The following is a 17,083-nucleotide window of genomic DNA, read 5'->3' as shown; positions in this document are numbered from 1 at the left end:
CTAGTCTATAGTCTAGTCTATAGTCTAGTCTGTAGTCTAGTCTATAGTCTAGTCTATAGTCTAGTCTATAGTCTAGTCTATAGTCTAGTCTATAGTCTAGTCTACAGTAGTCTAGTATTCTCTCATATCTATATCCATTAAAATGTGTTAGTATCCTGTTTTTTAACATATACATATACAGTGACATTCATTAACCCCGTTTTTTTATCATATCTTGTTTACAAAACATACGTTTGGCATTTTAGCTGATTAGTCTAAAAGCTTATGCTGTCAAATTTGTTTTTGTGTCCATAGTTTCCTCTTGTTTTCTTTTTTCTATTTAGTCATTTATTATCAGACAGACCATCTAAGGCAACAAGAGAAAAGTGAAAGGATATGTAGAAAAACTAACAAAACTGTGACTATGGCTTATGTTAAAAAATGAATAAAAAATCTTTAAAAATTTTGATGAAAATTTTCTTTGTACTTTTTTTTAAATGTGTGATTTGTCTTATATATAGATAAATAATATTATTTAAAAATTTAAAATTTAGAAATGTTTGACTTACCGATAGTTCACAAAAATATTATAAAAACTTACCTAAAAGAAAATTAAAAAAAAATTAATAAAATATGAATAATTATAGAAAAATTTTTAAATTCCCTGGAATTCGGAAAAATTTATGTTTTTTTTTTTTTTTTTTTTTTGAAAATGTCATGTTGTACACAACAAAACCATTTGTCCTAAAAACAAATGAGAAACAGAAAGGGAACACACACACACAGAACTTTCATATTGTTTAAGAACAAAAGCTAGTAAAATAATACAGCAAACAACTACAACAACAAAAGTTAATGAATACTTTGTAATTATGTTCGGGGGTAAAAAATAAAAAAAAACATTTGGACAAGAGCAAAAAAAACCTACAACTTATAAATACAAAGTCATGTTTGCGAGCAAATAAAAAACACACGGATGAAGAACAAAAGCAAAAACTCATTTGACTTTATGGTGTTTCTTAAAAGGAAACAAACAAGCAACAAAAAACCCCAGAAATGAACATAGCAAACGCTATAAAAGAAAATAAACCAAAAGGTTTTCTTGGTTGTAGGTCAGTTTTCCTTACAAAACTATGGCAACCAGCTATACAAGAAGATTTCCAAAACAAAACTTAAAGAAAAAAAAGGATGTTATATTGTGTGCAATCATCATCATTATTATCATGTTTTCAAGTGATACCATCAAAAAAATGAAAAAAACTAAAACATTTTCTTACATGAAAATATTTAGTAAATAACTATGGCAAGAGAATGGGGAAAAAACTATATTTTTTAATAACAACCAAAACAAGAAGAAACGCTTAGAAGTTGTTAAACAAAAGAAAATTAGAAATACTTAAATTAAATTAAATTTTTTCATTTCATAAAGATTTTTCAATTTTAATTAGGAAAAGTTTATTTTAAATTTCAATTTCAGAAAATTTCTTAAAACTGGGAGTTTTTTTTAAGATTTTGGGAATTTAATTTTTGTTTTAATTGAAGCTTAATAACTCATTATAAGTTTAAACAAGTTTTAAAAAAGCTAAAAAATTTAATTTGGGGATTTTTGAACAAATTTTGGGAATTTAGAAAAATTTCACAAATTTCATTATTTTGAAAATTTTTCTAAGAAAGGATTTTGGAAAAACTTTAGGGAATTGAATAATAAAGCAATATTCAAGTTTAAAAATAATTTAAGGTCAAGAAAAGCTTAATAACTAAATTGGGGATTTTTAAATTTTTTTGGGAATTTAACAAATTTCATAAATTAAATACTAAAAATATTTAAGTTTATTAAAAAAAAATAAATTAAAGCTTTATTGTTAATTTTAAGTCAAAAAAGCTTAATATTTAAAAAAAACTAAATTGGGTATTTTTGAATTTTTTGGGGAATTTAAATAATTTAACAAATTTCATTAATAAATAATAATCAAAAACTAAAAATATATAAAATTTATTACAAAAAAACATTCCCTTAAATCTTAATAAATAATAAATTTCATTAAATTTCAAAAGAAAAATTAACTTCCCCGGAATTCCTAATATGTAAATTTGGAATATTTTGATAACAAAACATACTTTAATAACAATTTTAAAATATACTACAACTAAATATCAAAATTTATTAGTTTTAGAACTTCCCTTGAAAATTTTTTAAAATTGGAATTGTTCAAAAATTTTTGGGAATTAAAATTGCAGCGAAATTTTAGACATAAAAGCCTTTTTAGGTTAAGGAAAGTAAAAAGATTAAACGAAAAATTATTTAATACTAATATTTAAACTTCCCCGGAAAATTTAAAATTGGGATTTTTGAATTTTTTTTAGGAATTAAAATTTTTTGTTTTATTTTCAATAAAAAACAATATTATTAGCGAAAATTTCAGAAATTATAAACATTTTTACTTCCCCAGAATATTTTTGAAAATTGGGATTTTTAATGTTTTGGGAATTTAGTTTTTTTTTACAAAATATAGGTTTATATGGTTATTTAGGGCCAAAAAAAATGTTACCAAAATAAACGATATACAAATTTATAAAAGTATTTAAACTTCCCCAGAAAATTTAAAATTGGGATTTTTGAACAAATTTTTAGGAATTTTTGAATTTTAAAATTTTTTGTTTTATTTATGTTAATAAAATCTTAAAAATTTCAATTAACAATAATTATTAGCGAAATTTTCAAAAATTAGAAACATTACAACTTCCCCGGAATTTGGAAAAGTATTTAAACTTCCCCGAAAAATTTTAAATTGGGATTTTTGAAAAACTGCAATAAACTAAAATTATTGGCAAAAATGCGAAAATTTATAAATATTTTAACTCCCCGAAACATTTTTGGGAATTTGGGATTTTTATAAAGTTTTGGGAATTTAGGTTTTTTTTACAAAATATGTCTTTATATGGTTATTTAAGGCCAAAAAAAGGCAGATATTTATAATTTTTTTGAAATTTCTTTAAAAAAAAATCATTTTTCTTCCCTCTAGATTAAAAAGTTTAATTTACAAATTCTTCCCTTAAACTCAAAACATCTTTATCCGTTTCAATAAAGAAAGAAAATTCATAAGATTATTTATAAGAATTTAATATAAACCAGCAATATCCAGAGCATTTCTAAAGCATTATTTACATTTCTAAATGTTGCCCTCTAAACGTATAATTAATTTTAATTTATCTTGTTCTTTTCTTTCTAATAATAAAGATAAATCATAAATTTGTTTTTGGCTATTGTTTTTAAGTAATTTATTAAGCAGTTATTTTAAAAATTTATAGGTCTTTAAGAAACTTTATACCCCTAAAGTCTTTTTTTTATTTAACTGGGAGTATGATTAATATTCATTTATTTTCCGTTACATATTAATCATACGCTAACATTGTTAACACTTGAAATAGTATAAGACTTTTTGTTAAAGAAAAAAATCCATAAATTTTGGTTTTGGTCGTTCACTTTCACATCTTTTGTTTAACTATTGTTTCCTTTTTCGTTTTATTGCAGGTTCTTTTATATTTTTAACAATTGAAAGTGAAGATTCCGCATATTTGCAACAACAACGAACATTGGCCTCAACAAAACGCAACATACAACCACACAAACAGCATACGGGGACCACAGGAAGTGGGGTGGCTGGTAGTAGTAGCAGTAGTAGTAGTGGTTTAAGTGGGAGTGCTGATGGATCAGCTTTAGCCGGCACAACAAATAACAATATTTATCAAACACAACAACAACAACATACTCCTCCTTTACATTACGATAATGGCACAATAAATGCAGCAGGCTCTTCAGCAACATCATCCTCTTCCTCCTCATCGGCTTCCTCTCCCCAAATGATAGAGGGCATGATATCATTGCAAAACAATGATTTTAGTTATGGTGATGATTTTACGCCACAATATGCCTTGTCACCGGATACTTATGATGTACGTCAAAGGACTATTGAAAATATATGGGATATAACCGTATCCTTAAATATTTTATACAAAGAAAATTGGACAAAGTAAGTTTTTTACACCACCTGTCTATTAAACCCCCTCTCTCCCCTTATAATCATAACTTTGTTTTCATTAAATTTTTTTTTCTTTAGATTGGCCGCTTTAGAAATTGCAAAATTTCAAGACCAATTAATTAAGAGACTGAATGAGGATGCTCTACTACAATTGCCACACGAGGCGGATGTTAATGGCCAGACACCAGCAACGGAAGCTGTTTTACTATTCCATCAACATGGTCTAACGCCGCATCATGCACATCATCATCATCATCATGAATGGAATTTTGCTCGAGCCTTTCTCTATTCCCTAACAGTATTAACCACAATTGGTAAGTGCTTGTGGTAGTAGATTGACTTGTAACAAACATACATACATACATACTTACATACAAATTTATTAATAATAACACTAGAAAGAAAAACTGACTAGACAGGAGATCGAACAACAGGCAGGATGTTAGAGACTTAAGGCAAAAATTCAATTATAGATTTCATTTTAATGAATTTGTAAAAATTGATAGATGAAGACAAGAGTAATATGGAAAGGTGTAAAATGAACAAGAAATTAAAGATTTTTGCACAATAGTAGTGTTGTTAAAAGAGTTCTTTAGGCAACTTTTAAAATAAAAATTTAAATAAATTATGAAGTATTTCTCATTATGATTAATATAATGTTTAAAAGTATGCTACAAATAATGTGAGTAAAATTTTAATATTAATTAACCAAGCGTATGCTTTATTTAAATAAACTTTATTAATAAATATTAATCATACGTCCCAGGAAAAATTTTAGAACTTGTTCTAAAAACTACTAGTTCTAGAATGAGTGAAAACACTACTTCTGTAACCCGTTCTTTAGAACATTGTTGTGTTTCTTAAATACTTCTAAATAGTTTTTTTAAGAAACTAGTTCTATGAAACTAGTTATACATTGCTACCGCACTAGTTCCAGAAGCGTTCCAAAAAAACGAGTGTCGTCTCCATAACGCTTCCTCAGAACCAGTTTCGAAAGTGACAATTTCGAACAAAAATCATTGGTATCAACGCCAAAATTAAACGAGTTCAGGCTAAAATCATGTGTTCTAGAACTAGTAGTAGAACTAATAAAAATTTTCCTGGGGTTTAAGGTTCTAAAGAAAAAATAAACGTTAAATAAGGTCCAAAAGTCGAGTTTGTAAATAGAAGTCGAAAAAAGTCGGAAAAAGCCGAAAAAACTCGAAAAGTTGAAAGAAGTCGAAAAAAGTTGTAAAAAATCAAAAAAAAGTCGAAAATATTCAAAAAGTCGAAAAAATTTGAAAAGTCGATAAGTCGGAAAAATAAACGTTTAATAGAAAAGCAAAATTTTGTTATTAAGTTTAAGCTCAATTTATTGCCTATAGTCTTATTAGGTGGTGTTAATAGTAGGGTTCTATAAGTCGACTATCGTCTATCGACTTTGTAAATAAGTCAAAAAAAGTCGTAAAGTCGAAAAAACTAAAAATATAGCCGAAAAAAGTCGAATGAAGCTGAAAATAGTCAAAAAAGTCGGAAAAAATCGAAAAGTTGGAAAAGGTTAAAAAAATCCGAAAACATTGAAAAGTCGAAAATAGTAGAATAAAGTCAAAAATAGTCGAAAACTTTAAAAAGTGGAAAAAATGCCAAAAACTCTAAAATAGAAAGTCGAAAAAAGTAGAAAAGTCGTCAAAAGTCGGAAAAAGTCAATAAAACTCGAAAATAGTAGAAAAAAGTCAAAAATAGTCGAAAATTTAAAAAAAAAAAAATGGAAAAAAACTAAAACTCAAAAAATTAAAAAAAAAGTCGAAAAAATAATTGAAAAGTCGAAAAAAATCGAAAAGTCGTAATGTCGGAAAAAGTCGAAAAGTCAAAATTCCAAAATAGTAGAAAAAAGTCAAAAATGGTCGAAAATAGTAGAAAAAAGTCAAAAATAGTCGAAAATAGTAAAATAGTCAAAAATAGTCGAAAATAGTAGAAAAAAGTAGAAAATAGTCGAAAATAGTAGAAAAAAAGTCAAAAATAGTAGAAAAAAGTAAAAAATAGTCAAAAATACTCGAAAAATGTGAAAAAAAATAGTCGAAGTCGAAATGTCGGAAAAAGTCGAAAAAAATCGAAAAGTCGAAAAGTTGGAAAAGTCGAAAAGTTGGAAAAGTCGAAAAGTCTACTATTTATAAAATACTAAAAGTCAACTCTTAACTAAATAAAAAAAGTAGAAAAATCGACTTTGCATAAAATGCAAAAATTATATATTATATATTATAAACCATTATAATGGTGTTATAATATGTCATGAATCATTATAATAGAGTTATAATGTATTATAAGCCATTATAATGGCATTATAATGTATTTTAATTAATTATAACTCATTATAATAGTGTTATAATATATTATAACTCATTATAATAGTGTTATAATATATTATAAATCATTATAATGGAGTTATAATGTATTGTAAATCATTATAATAGTATTTTTTTATATTCCTTAAAATTCCTTAAAAGATTCAATAAAATTTCCTCAATTTTCTACTTATCCTCTGTCAAATTTCCCCAAAAATTTATTGTTTTGAATAGAATAAGAACTTCACAATTTTTTTTATCATTCAACACTTAAGCTATTTGTATTAAAAAGCTATATAACAATAAAAGCACTTGTACGAAATGTGTCAATTTTATGTGTTTTTTTATTAACATAAAACTGACACAAATATGTATATAAACTTAAATATGCTTTGAAACAATACAATATAACAAAAGTTCTCCCCAATAAAATAAACATAAAGAGAACAATGTATGCCTTTGAAAAAAAAGGAATAATACAGAGACTTTGTTAAAAAGTTAGCAAAAGGAGGAGGTAAAGCAAAGGAGTTTAAGCGGTATTTGCTAAAACAAATAAACAACAAATACAAAAAAAAAAACTGCCAATACTCAAAAAAAAATACTTAAGCTTATAAAAGAAAAACAAAAAAAAAACAACCATTTCCCGATTCCTATTGAGTGACATTTAAATGAAAAAATTCCTCCTTTTCCTGTACAAAAGAAAGAAAAAAAGTACATAAGACTCTTGGCTCATTTCATTAGATTTGTATGCGTATTCAAACAGCAAGAAAAAGCAAATGAAAGACAATAAAAAACGCCAAACATACGCAATATAATTTTAGCAGCAATTTGAGAACACACACACAACAAAGTTAACAAGAAAATTGTTGGAAATGATAAAGGAATGTTAACAAATAAGCATAAAGAGAAGATAGATGACAAAGTTATAGAATAAAATTATAATAATAATAATAATGAAGTTTTACGGAGGCTAATGATGTTGCTAATAATGATGATGCAAATAATGTTTGTTATTGATGATGGTTAGTCAATATTGTTATTTTATTGAAATGGGAAAATATAAGACAAGAGTTTTTTTTCTGTATTTGGCTTATAGACAGACATTGTGTATTTGCTTTGACAGCAAAAATTTTCTTTATAATATATATAGGCATTTGTTGGAATATATTATTAGGGAGGAGAAAAAGTTGTTAGCGGCGTGTGCAAATATGAATAGTATATTTTAGTTTACAGTAAATTGAGCTATAAGGATATTATAATGGATTATAATGAATTATAATAAATTATAATGAATTATAATGTTTTTTATAATAAATCAAATTGCATTATAATTGTATTATAGATGATTTAAATGCAGTTAACTTCATTATAACGATATTATAATAAAATATTATCTATAACAATACATTGCTAAAGTATAAAGGATTATATTATATTAACGATAATGACAGTCTCAGTGTATATAATAAGGACTCCATGAATCCAGTGTGTTTCAGGAAAATGTTGGCGGAAAAAATTTCGGATAGTTCTTATATGAATGGTAAAACATCCTATGCAATTATGAGACAAATTTCATCTTCTCAGTTTGACGTCACTCGCCGGGAACATTTAACTGATTTCACTGGTATTTTTACAGCTGAAATGGCGGCAATTAAAAGTGCTATAGAATACACCATTGAACTTGCGGGGAAGACTTTGATTTGCACAGATAGTCTTAGTGCCACTAGAGCAGTCTTGAGTAATCATAATAAGTCTTTTGAAAATGTACTATGTCATGGCGGAAATTGCAACATTACTCTTATATGGATACATTCACATATTGATATTCAAGGGAATGAATGCGCAGATATCGCTGCCAAGGAGACTCTTAACCTACCTGGTATAACTGAAATACCATGCTTTCCCAAAGTTTTATCGAATCCCTGTAACGCAATCCGTGGCCAACGCTTTAACAGACCCAAATACAACATTCATTTGACCAGAAGCCAGTGTATTTAACTGGCTTCTATTTCGCATTTCAATTTGAATCGAAATTTTCTTCGTTTGGCAACTTTGGTATTCTGCATTTCAATTCGACTCTCCGCCACATAACCATCGAAATGCAGAATTCACACAATTGTAAAGTGTTGAAACGAAATGGATTAATAGATATTCAGATCTTAAGTTTTTGCCAAAAAAAAAATATACAGGTTCTTAAGTATGTACTATAATACCACTTTAACGGAAACACGACTTCGAGAATGACGTAAAGACTAAGAAATAACTTTAAATAGTATATATTTAATTTCTGAAAGTGAAAAGCTTGATAGCAATTCTAATAAAATTTGGTGAATGAATGTATTTTTGTATAAATTATATTTCCTCCGAATTTTATCGTTTGGTAATGTTTTATTTGAATTATGGACATGAGAGAGATGTAAGAACAAAATTTCATCAAGTTATCTATTTATATGGATACACAGATGGACAGACTCACAAAATTGATACTGAACCGAAACTTTAAAGACCAATATTTTGGGCGTTATATTGTGCTTCTAAAAATTAAATAAAGCTATGTAAAATTGCATTTCATAGATGTTAGTATTTTGTTGTTAAATTGGTTGGTTTACGTGGTAGTTCACTACACGCGAACTGTCAAGTAGAATCAAAGAGACCCCGTTTGTTAAATTGAAATTTGTTAATATTTATTTAAAACAAAAATGTTGTAAAAATATGCAACACAGAGAAAACATAATAATTTGTTTAAAAAAAATATAAAAATATTCTATCAAAATGTTGGAAATATGCAAAATATATGCAATTTAAAGCAAAATATGCAATTTATGTATTAATAACAAAATATGCAAAAATATGCTACAAACAAATCGATGCCATTTTGTAGCAAAATCTTTGATTCGAAAAGAAAACTAGTTAAAAGTTATTTTGAGTTACTGACTAAAGAACGGGTTCCAGAAGTAATAGCGACACTACTAGTTCCAAGGCTGCTGTTGAAGAATCTGAAGTGGTTTTGTTGTTTTCACTCGTTCTAGAACCAGTAGTTTTAAGAACAAGTTCTAAAATTTTTCCTGGGATGTAAAATACCAAATTTGAGGCAAAAATATGAAACACCGAGATAACAAAATAATTTGTTTTAGAAAAATTTGAAAAATATGCAAAATATATGCAATTTAAAGCAAAATATGCAATTTATGCATTTATAACAAAATATGCAAAAATATGCAACAACAAATCGATGCCATTTTGTAGTAAATTCTTTGATTCGAAAAGAAAACTAGTTAAATTATTTTGAGTTATTGGATACAAACATGCATTTGCATAGAAATTCTTGCCCTAATTATAATGGATTATATGACATTATAAGGACTTTATAATGAAATAATAACAATATTATAATAGAATATTATTCATTATAATACTTCTTAGAAGAAAAATAATGCATTTTAAAGCTTAAGTGTTATGTTATAATGCATTAATAATGAAACTTAATAATTCATTTATAAATAGTAAGCTTTGTATTTCTCGAAACTTCTAACATTTTGTCTTTAACTAATAGTTCCCTTTTCTCTATTCTAATGCAAATATACTTTGTTTGCTAATTTTATAACCTAAATACCAAAGAAGTCATCACCATTTATTTACTCTATACTACTTGCCACTGCTGCCATAAATACTGGCTCTTACTTTATTTTACATACAATTTCATTCATTCTTTCATTCATTTTTTCATTTTTTTATATGCTAACTAAATAGCTGTATATATTTTTGCTGTTCTAAGTATTTCTCCTATTCATATTCTTGGCTATTTGTTCTTAAGATTATATATAAAAAGAAAAAACTCAAGACACTGTTATATACAGCTGCTGGTACTTTTTTTGTTTTTGAAGAAATAAAAAATCTACATATTTTATTGAAATGATATTGTCATCTTCTTTTTGTTATTTATTTGCTATTTGTATTTGTAAAGTCAATGATTTTATGCTTGTTTTGAAGCCACATACAAAAAAAAAGAAATAAAGTTTTCAATATTGTAACAAAAAGAAACTAATTTGTTGCAAAAATTTTCTTTTTCACAAAAGCAGAAATAAGAGAAATAATTTAGTCACAAAACAATTTCGTATTATTTATTCAACAAAAAGAGCGCAACAATTTGTCAACAATTGTAGAGAATTTTTTTTTATTTATACGGGTAGTTAGGAAATAAATTTACTTTATTCTTAACAAGTTGTATGATTAATAGTAGAATTTTGGGTAATTAAATGTAAAACATACGTTGGGGGTCATTTGTGAGGAAAGTACAGTCAAACTCGTTTATAACGAACTCCGAGGCACCAGTCAAAGTTGTTTGTTATGAGGTGAAGTTTTTGTAGTTCCAAAAATAAAGTGTCATTTTACATAGATTGAAAAGAGGTCGAACCAAAGCACCACATAAGCTGGTACTACGGTTGGCCAGTTGCCCGCAAAACTATGTCCTGGCTGGTCAGTAGGTTGCGGTTCCTTCGGGATCCACATAGTAGCTGTGGTTAAAACCCAAATCGCGGGAAGAAGGTGCTTGGTTGAATATGTTTTTCATGATACATTTCTGTTATAGTTCCCAGATGCTGGAGCGGTACGAATAACAGAGCATGACTGTGGATTAATAAAATGTTGGATTTGAGCAAATAATGAAAAGATTGGATATACAAGGTGTAGTTTTTCTGATGTTTTTTTCTGAGATTTCTTGAAGTCTACTTGCATTCTATCGAGAGAATGGAGTAACATAGATTTGAAGGATGGAGTGGCGGTGTGTAAAGATGGTGCAAGGTCACTGCCCTCTCATTGATTTATTTAGCTATTTTCCTACAGGGTTGAGTGTATGCTCAACTTATCACAGTGGGTCTTTGTGACTACCGTAATAAAGTCTTGTTAATTAATATGATCCGTGTTTCGGACTACCAATTACGCTCCTTCTAGATGCTGTTGCTGAAACAACAGAGCCATAGTAGTGTGACTACTATGGCAAGAGATTAGATAGGCTCGATTACTTGAGCAAAGTGCTTGTACGTGGACCGGAAAATCCATGTACAAAAATTGCAACCTGCGTGTAAGAACCGCAAGAACACACAGTGGCGTGTGGGTTTTTTTATTTATTCACCCAGTGGTTGAAAAAGTACCACCGCGAGAAATCGTAGAACGCGTGGTGTGGACTTTCAGCTTAACTGTTTAAAATTACTTTTAATTAATTATCCTTTATATAAAGCATTTAAGTCGTAATTTTAGTAAAAACTTGTCTATAACATATTAAAATCCTTTGATTAAACTTAAATATTCCCTAACAAGTCTCCCTAACATAACACAACTTTAAATTTCATTTCTACATTATATGCTCTCCCCTTTTAAGCAAATTGCTACACTTACAGCCTTTTTTTATGCCTCTGAACCAATTGTTATTTATAAAATTGATTAAAAACTGGCCTTACTCTCTAGATATAATGGAAATTTTCTAACAAAACAATTGTAAAGCAACCTTAAAACCTTCCGCTAGAAAGAAAAAAAACAGAAAGCTCTTTTATTCAAACGCCTACAATTTAAGAAAATATTTTTTTCAATTTCTATTCTATCGATAATGCAAATAAAGTGTATGAGTGTTAAACATCTTTAGCTAACAATCAATATAAGAATAAGAATAAACACATACATGAGTAGAAAGAAAAAGGACATTGCTATCAGCATCATTATTGTTATCATGACTTTATTGTTGTTGTTTGTATAGAACATGCAAACAAACATGTATGTTTCTCTGTTATCAAGTGTTTGATATTGACTGTTTAAAGTTATAAAAGAAAAAAATGTAAATTTTTCTTTCCTCCTTTAAAAAAAAAAAATTGCTGATCCTGGCAATAATAATATGGTTGGTATCTTATTTGTTTAGCTACCCTCCTGCTCGTTTTTATTTGATTTCATTTTAGGTTTTTTTTTTTTTGTTGCTTCAATTCAAGCATAAAATTTTTGTATTTTTATTAACAAACAGCAGCAGCAGTTTCTTTAACAGAAAAGGAAATAAAAAAACTGAGATTATTTTATTTTTTTTTCTTCTACAATCGACAAATTTTATAGGTTGTTATGCTTAGCATGCTGTGTGGCCCAAATGTGTTAACACATACATGTGTTATGCAAGAAATTGAAAAGGAAAATGTGACCATTGATTTTAAGGAGAAAATGAAATAAAATTGCTTTTGCAAATATCAATTTTATTTTAGGTCGGAAAAAGTACCTTTTTAATTCAGAATATAAAGGAAAACATGGTCAATAGAATTTTTGTATTATATATACATAATTTTTAAGATCGAAAGATCAAATTTTAAAAAGTGAAATTTGAAAAGAAACAAATTTTAATATTCTATTATATTTTAAGCAAATAGTTTAATAGTTTTTTGGTATGTCAAAGGACCAAAACATTTGTGGTAGCAATTTTTTTCTTTTTATTTCATTTTACTGGAATATTTTTAATAGTTGGTCACATTTTCATTTCACTATCTTAAGCAATTTCTGCATATGAGCACTTTATATCACACAATGACCCAGAGTGTGTAGAGAGTGTGTTTTTTTTTTTTTTTCTTGAAAACGTTTATATCTATTGATTAGTTTCGATTTACAAAGTTAAACTTTATTTTACATATTCACTCCCTTTTGCCATATATTGCCAACATTCCAAGTACCTCCTTGTCAATGTACATTATATATTGTGTTCACTCTTATTGAAGCTTTACAAGCATAGGGTCTTATTAGAGAATATATGTTTTTTTTTTATTTTTCATTCTAATAAGGATTTGGTTAGAAAGTCCCTTTTTTTGCAATTGGCAAACATGTGTGCATGTTGGATAAATAGCAATTGGGTTTTTTTTTGCAAAGTGTATTTTGTATAAATACTAAGATCTTATATTGTATTTGTTTGCCAGTGTATAAGATTGTTAAACATGAGTTTCTTCTTCGTATATTTTGTATCGTATTCTCGCATGTTTTTGTCATTATGGGTCATTATTGTCTTGTACATAAAATGTTATTTATTATTGCAGTATTAAATGTTTAAAAAGAGAATGCGTATGTGTATTTTTAGATTCTCATATAGATGAACTAATTCTTAAACGTATTGATTTGTAAGAAAGAAAATTTTATTACTTTAACGATGAAAATGAAATCGAATGTAAAACATGAAAAGTCTAAATAACAAATTGTCACTAATGACTTACATGTCATTTGCACAATGAAATTAGTACAATGGACTGTATTAAAAGCTATAAATTTAGGTGTACTTAAGCTTTGAGGAGGTTCGTTGGAGCAAATTTTATTGGGAAATACTTTAAATATATAAAGAAGTTAGAAGTCGAAGTCGAGGTCGACCATATAATATACTACACCTGTATACGAATAAAATGTGATTTAGTTTTCTTAATAAAGCATTTAAGTTGAATTGTCCCTTGCCTCAGATATACTAAAGCCATTTACTGTTTAATAAAACTGTAGATATGTAAGTAAAATTTTGATGGGGGCTTTTTAGAGGGGCTAGGGTCAAATGAGGCCGTATAATTATAAAAATCATCAGGGTCATCAAGACTAGTATAGAACTTGGATTTGCAGCTTTTTGTCCAGATACGAGTATATTAAACATAATTATGAACTTAAAATTACTATTTGGCGTGTTCAGTTCTATTGGGCCTAAGTGAAATAATGGACCGATGTTAACTATTTTTAATAGGCATCGTCTACAGTACCATTTAAGATCATATGTCAAATTTCATTGAATTATCTCCAAAATTGCGACCTGTAGTTTGATTACAAGGTGTACAAGATCTATTAAGGGGTTCAGTTATATGGGTGCTAGGTGAAATAATGGACCGATCTTAACCATTTTCAATAGAGTTCGTCCCTGGGACAAGAGAAGATCATGTACCAAATTTCATTCAATTATCTCCAAAATTGCGGCCTATAGATTGATTACAAGGTTTACATGGACGGACGGACAGACGGACCGACATAGCTTAATCGATTCAGTAAATGATTCTGATCCGATTGTTATACTTTAAGCTGGGTATAGGACCAATATTATTGTGCGTTACAAACATCAGCACAAACCCAATATACCCTCCCCCTGAAGTGGTGTAGGGTATTTTGTTAAATTTTTGTTTAATCTTGGAAAGGAATCAAATGAATCATATAGAAATGTTAACGTAAGCAAAACCATAACAAGTTGTTAAGGCTTGAGGGACCAAAAACAAAATTTTATACTTAGGAATATCAGGGTTAAAAACAATTGACTAGAAAAATGTTTCGAAGGTGAAAGTTGTTCATAACCAAGAATAACTTTTCAAACTCCAGCTAAAAGATAATAATATTGTTTTTTCCTTTCCAGGTTATGGCAACATAGCACCACGCACCACCCTGGGCAGATTAGTAACTTTGGCCTATGCCTTCTTTGGCATACCTCTAACCCTAGTATATCTCTCCAGCACGGGTGGCATTTTAGCCAAAGTAGCACGCGAGGTATTCTCTAAAGCATTATGCTGTTGTTTATGCTCCAATTGTGGTTACTGCTGTTACGATGAAAAACGTATGGCAGAAAAGGAAAGACGTATGAAACGTAAACGACAGCAGGAAGAGTTGCGCAAACAACAACAGGCCATGCAAGAACCTTACTATGTAAGATCAGGCTCAATGCCGGATAACTTTCAAACGCCCGAGAAACAATCATTAGGCAACAATAGCATACAAATGCCCGATCTAGATTCTTTAAGTGCCAGTGAGTCTAGAGGCAGTATGCATGGTTTAGCCATATTGGCACCAATTTTATTATGTTTTTCCATGATGATTATCTATATACTCTTTGGGGCTGTGGTATTATATAGGCTAGAAGAATGGCCTCTACTCGATGGTATTTATTTTTGTTTTATGAGTTTATCAACCATAGGATTTGGTGATATGATGCCTGGTTTTCGACATGATTCAAATACCACCATATGGTTTTGTTCCATTTATATAATGTCGGGTATGGCTTTAACAGCTATGTGTTTTAATGTCATACACGAGGAAATAGTTAATCGTATAAAAATTGTAGTGGAATTTAAGAAATCTACAACAATGGATACAACGAATGAAGAGGCTAACTATTATATGCCACCTTGACAATATGAAAAGAAACAGAATTTATATCAAAGAAATCCCACCGAAGAAACTTTGGTAACGGGTAAGTAAGGTTTGGTAAATAATAGGTTTTCTTTTAAAGAAAATTTAGATTTAATTAGGATTTTTTTCTCCCTAAACAGGCACTCCCACTTCATTAGTGTTTGGCTCTCACAATGATTCGGATTTGAGTAATATACACAATTTAAAAGATTATGTCAATCATGAGCTAGTGCCTATCTTAACTATGGATCCAAATTCAACGGCTTCAACTTCGAGTAGTCTGTTAAAAACAAATGTAAATTTACCCTTAACAAATCTCAACCAATTACCACCCTGTAGTTCAGCCACCTCACCACCCACTTCATGTAATGTCTTAAATACTTTGGGTAGTCCTCTTATGGATAACTTAACACCCACCACTCAATCTTCATTGGATTCGATTAGTAATCATGCTTTAAAAGGAGTCTATACATTGGCTGAAGAACCAGAATTAGAGGCTCAAGAAACACAAATAGATCGTATTTAGTTAATATAATAAATATAGTTAAATGAGTAAAAACAAAGAAAAAAAACTAATTTCATATAAAACATAGTTTTTGAAAATGTAGTTTTTTTTAGTGCAAAGAAACTTAAATAAAAATAAACAAATTGTATATAAAATTCTCCCTTTAAAACTAAATACAAAATGTTGTTAAATACTAGCAACCTAATTTTAAATGATAATAAACTTAATAAAATTAATATTAAATAAATTATAGAAAAAAAAACAAAACTAAAAATATGTGACTGATACTTGCAACCTAACATATATACATATTTCTTAATTAATTAAAACTAAACAGAAAAAACAAATTTCCAAAAAAAAAAACTTTAAAGATTTTTTTATTGTAAAAAATAGTGAAAAAGTGAAAAAAAATTATTTGTAATTTTTTTTAAACATTAACATAAATAATTAACAAATTTTGTACTTTGTTTAAGTTTTAGTTAAATTAGTTATTAATAAAACAAGTAAGTTAACTAAACTTAAACTTAAAGGTAGTTTTTAAATAATTAAACAAAAAAAACAATTAATTATTTCCAAAATAAACAAAAATTGTTATAAAAAAACTACACAACAAAAACAAATATTCAAATAACTACAAGAAAATTTCATAGCAGAAAATAAAACAAAAAAAAAACAAACAAATAAAAACGATTGTGTAAATGTATGATAACTAAAATTATAAAAAACAAAACATTTTCAAAAATCAATAAAAAAAATTAATACAAAATATAAAAAGTCTTTTTTTAAATGGGAGTATCAATAATGAATATAAATTAAATCCGAAGACCACAGTAAATCCTACAATAACGCTTCTAACTAGAAAATAATGAAAATCTTCTAAATGTTTATAAGAAAAACCTAAAAACGACTGCAGATCAATAGATTATGCTCTAATGTGAAAAAATTCTAATAAGATTGAGAAGTTGCCGTCATCAGTCCTAGTAATTAGTTAGTGAGAACATAAATGTACTAGTTATGCGCTTCTCTAACAGTCTCTCAGTGACAAATCAAGCTCCCAATCTTCTGTGAGACAGAATTGAATG

The 17,083-nt window shown here is 27.9% G+C and overlaps 1 protein-coding gene across 4 annotated transcripts in view; it reads left to right on the top strand.

Annotated features, from left to right (window-relative positions):
- Window positions 1-15,775, top strand: part of LOC111676740 — a 92,119-nt gene extending 76,344 nt beyond the window's left edge. For all 4 annotated transcript variants that reach the window (XM_046946156.1, XM_046946158.1, XM_046946155.1 and 1 more), the window contains 4 exons: window positions 3,512-4,010; window positions 4,098-4,333; window positions 14,727-15,557; window positions 15,637-15,775. In XM_046946156.1, coding sequence (XP_046802112.1) covers window positions 3,512-4,010; window positions 4,098-4,333; window positions 14,727-15,496 — 1,505 coding nt within the window. In that variant the 3' untranslated portion in view covers window positions 15,497-15,557; window positions 15,637-15,775. The remainder of the gene's footprint in view (window positions 1-3,511; window positions 4,011-4,097; window positions 4,334-14,726; window positions 15,558-15,636) is intronic.
- The last annotated feature ends 1,308 nt before the right edge of the window (window positions 15,776-17,083 follow it).

This window comes from Lucilia cuprina, chromosome 3, assembly GCF_022045245.1.
Source record: "Lucilia cuprina isolate Lc7/37 chromosome 3, ASM2204524v1, whole genome shotgun sequence".
NCBI classification, from domain to species: Eukaryota; Metazoa; Arthropoda; class Insecta; order Diptera; family Calliphoridae; genus Lucilia; species Lucilia cuprina.
Note: the sequence above shows the minus strand (reverse complement) of the source record. Positions and strands in the feature narration are given on the sequence as shown.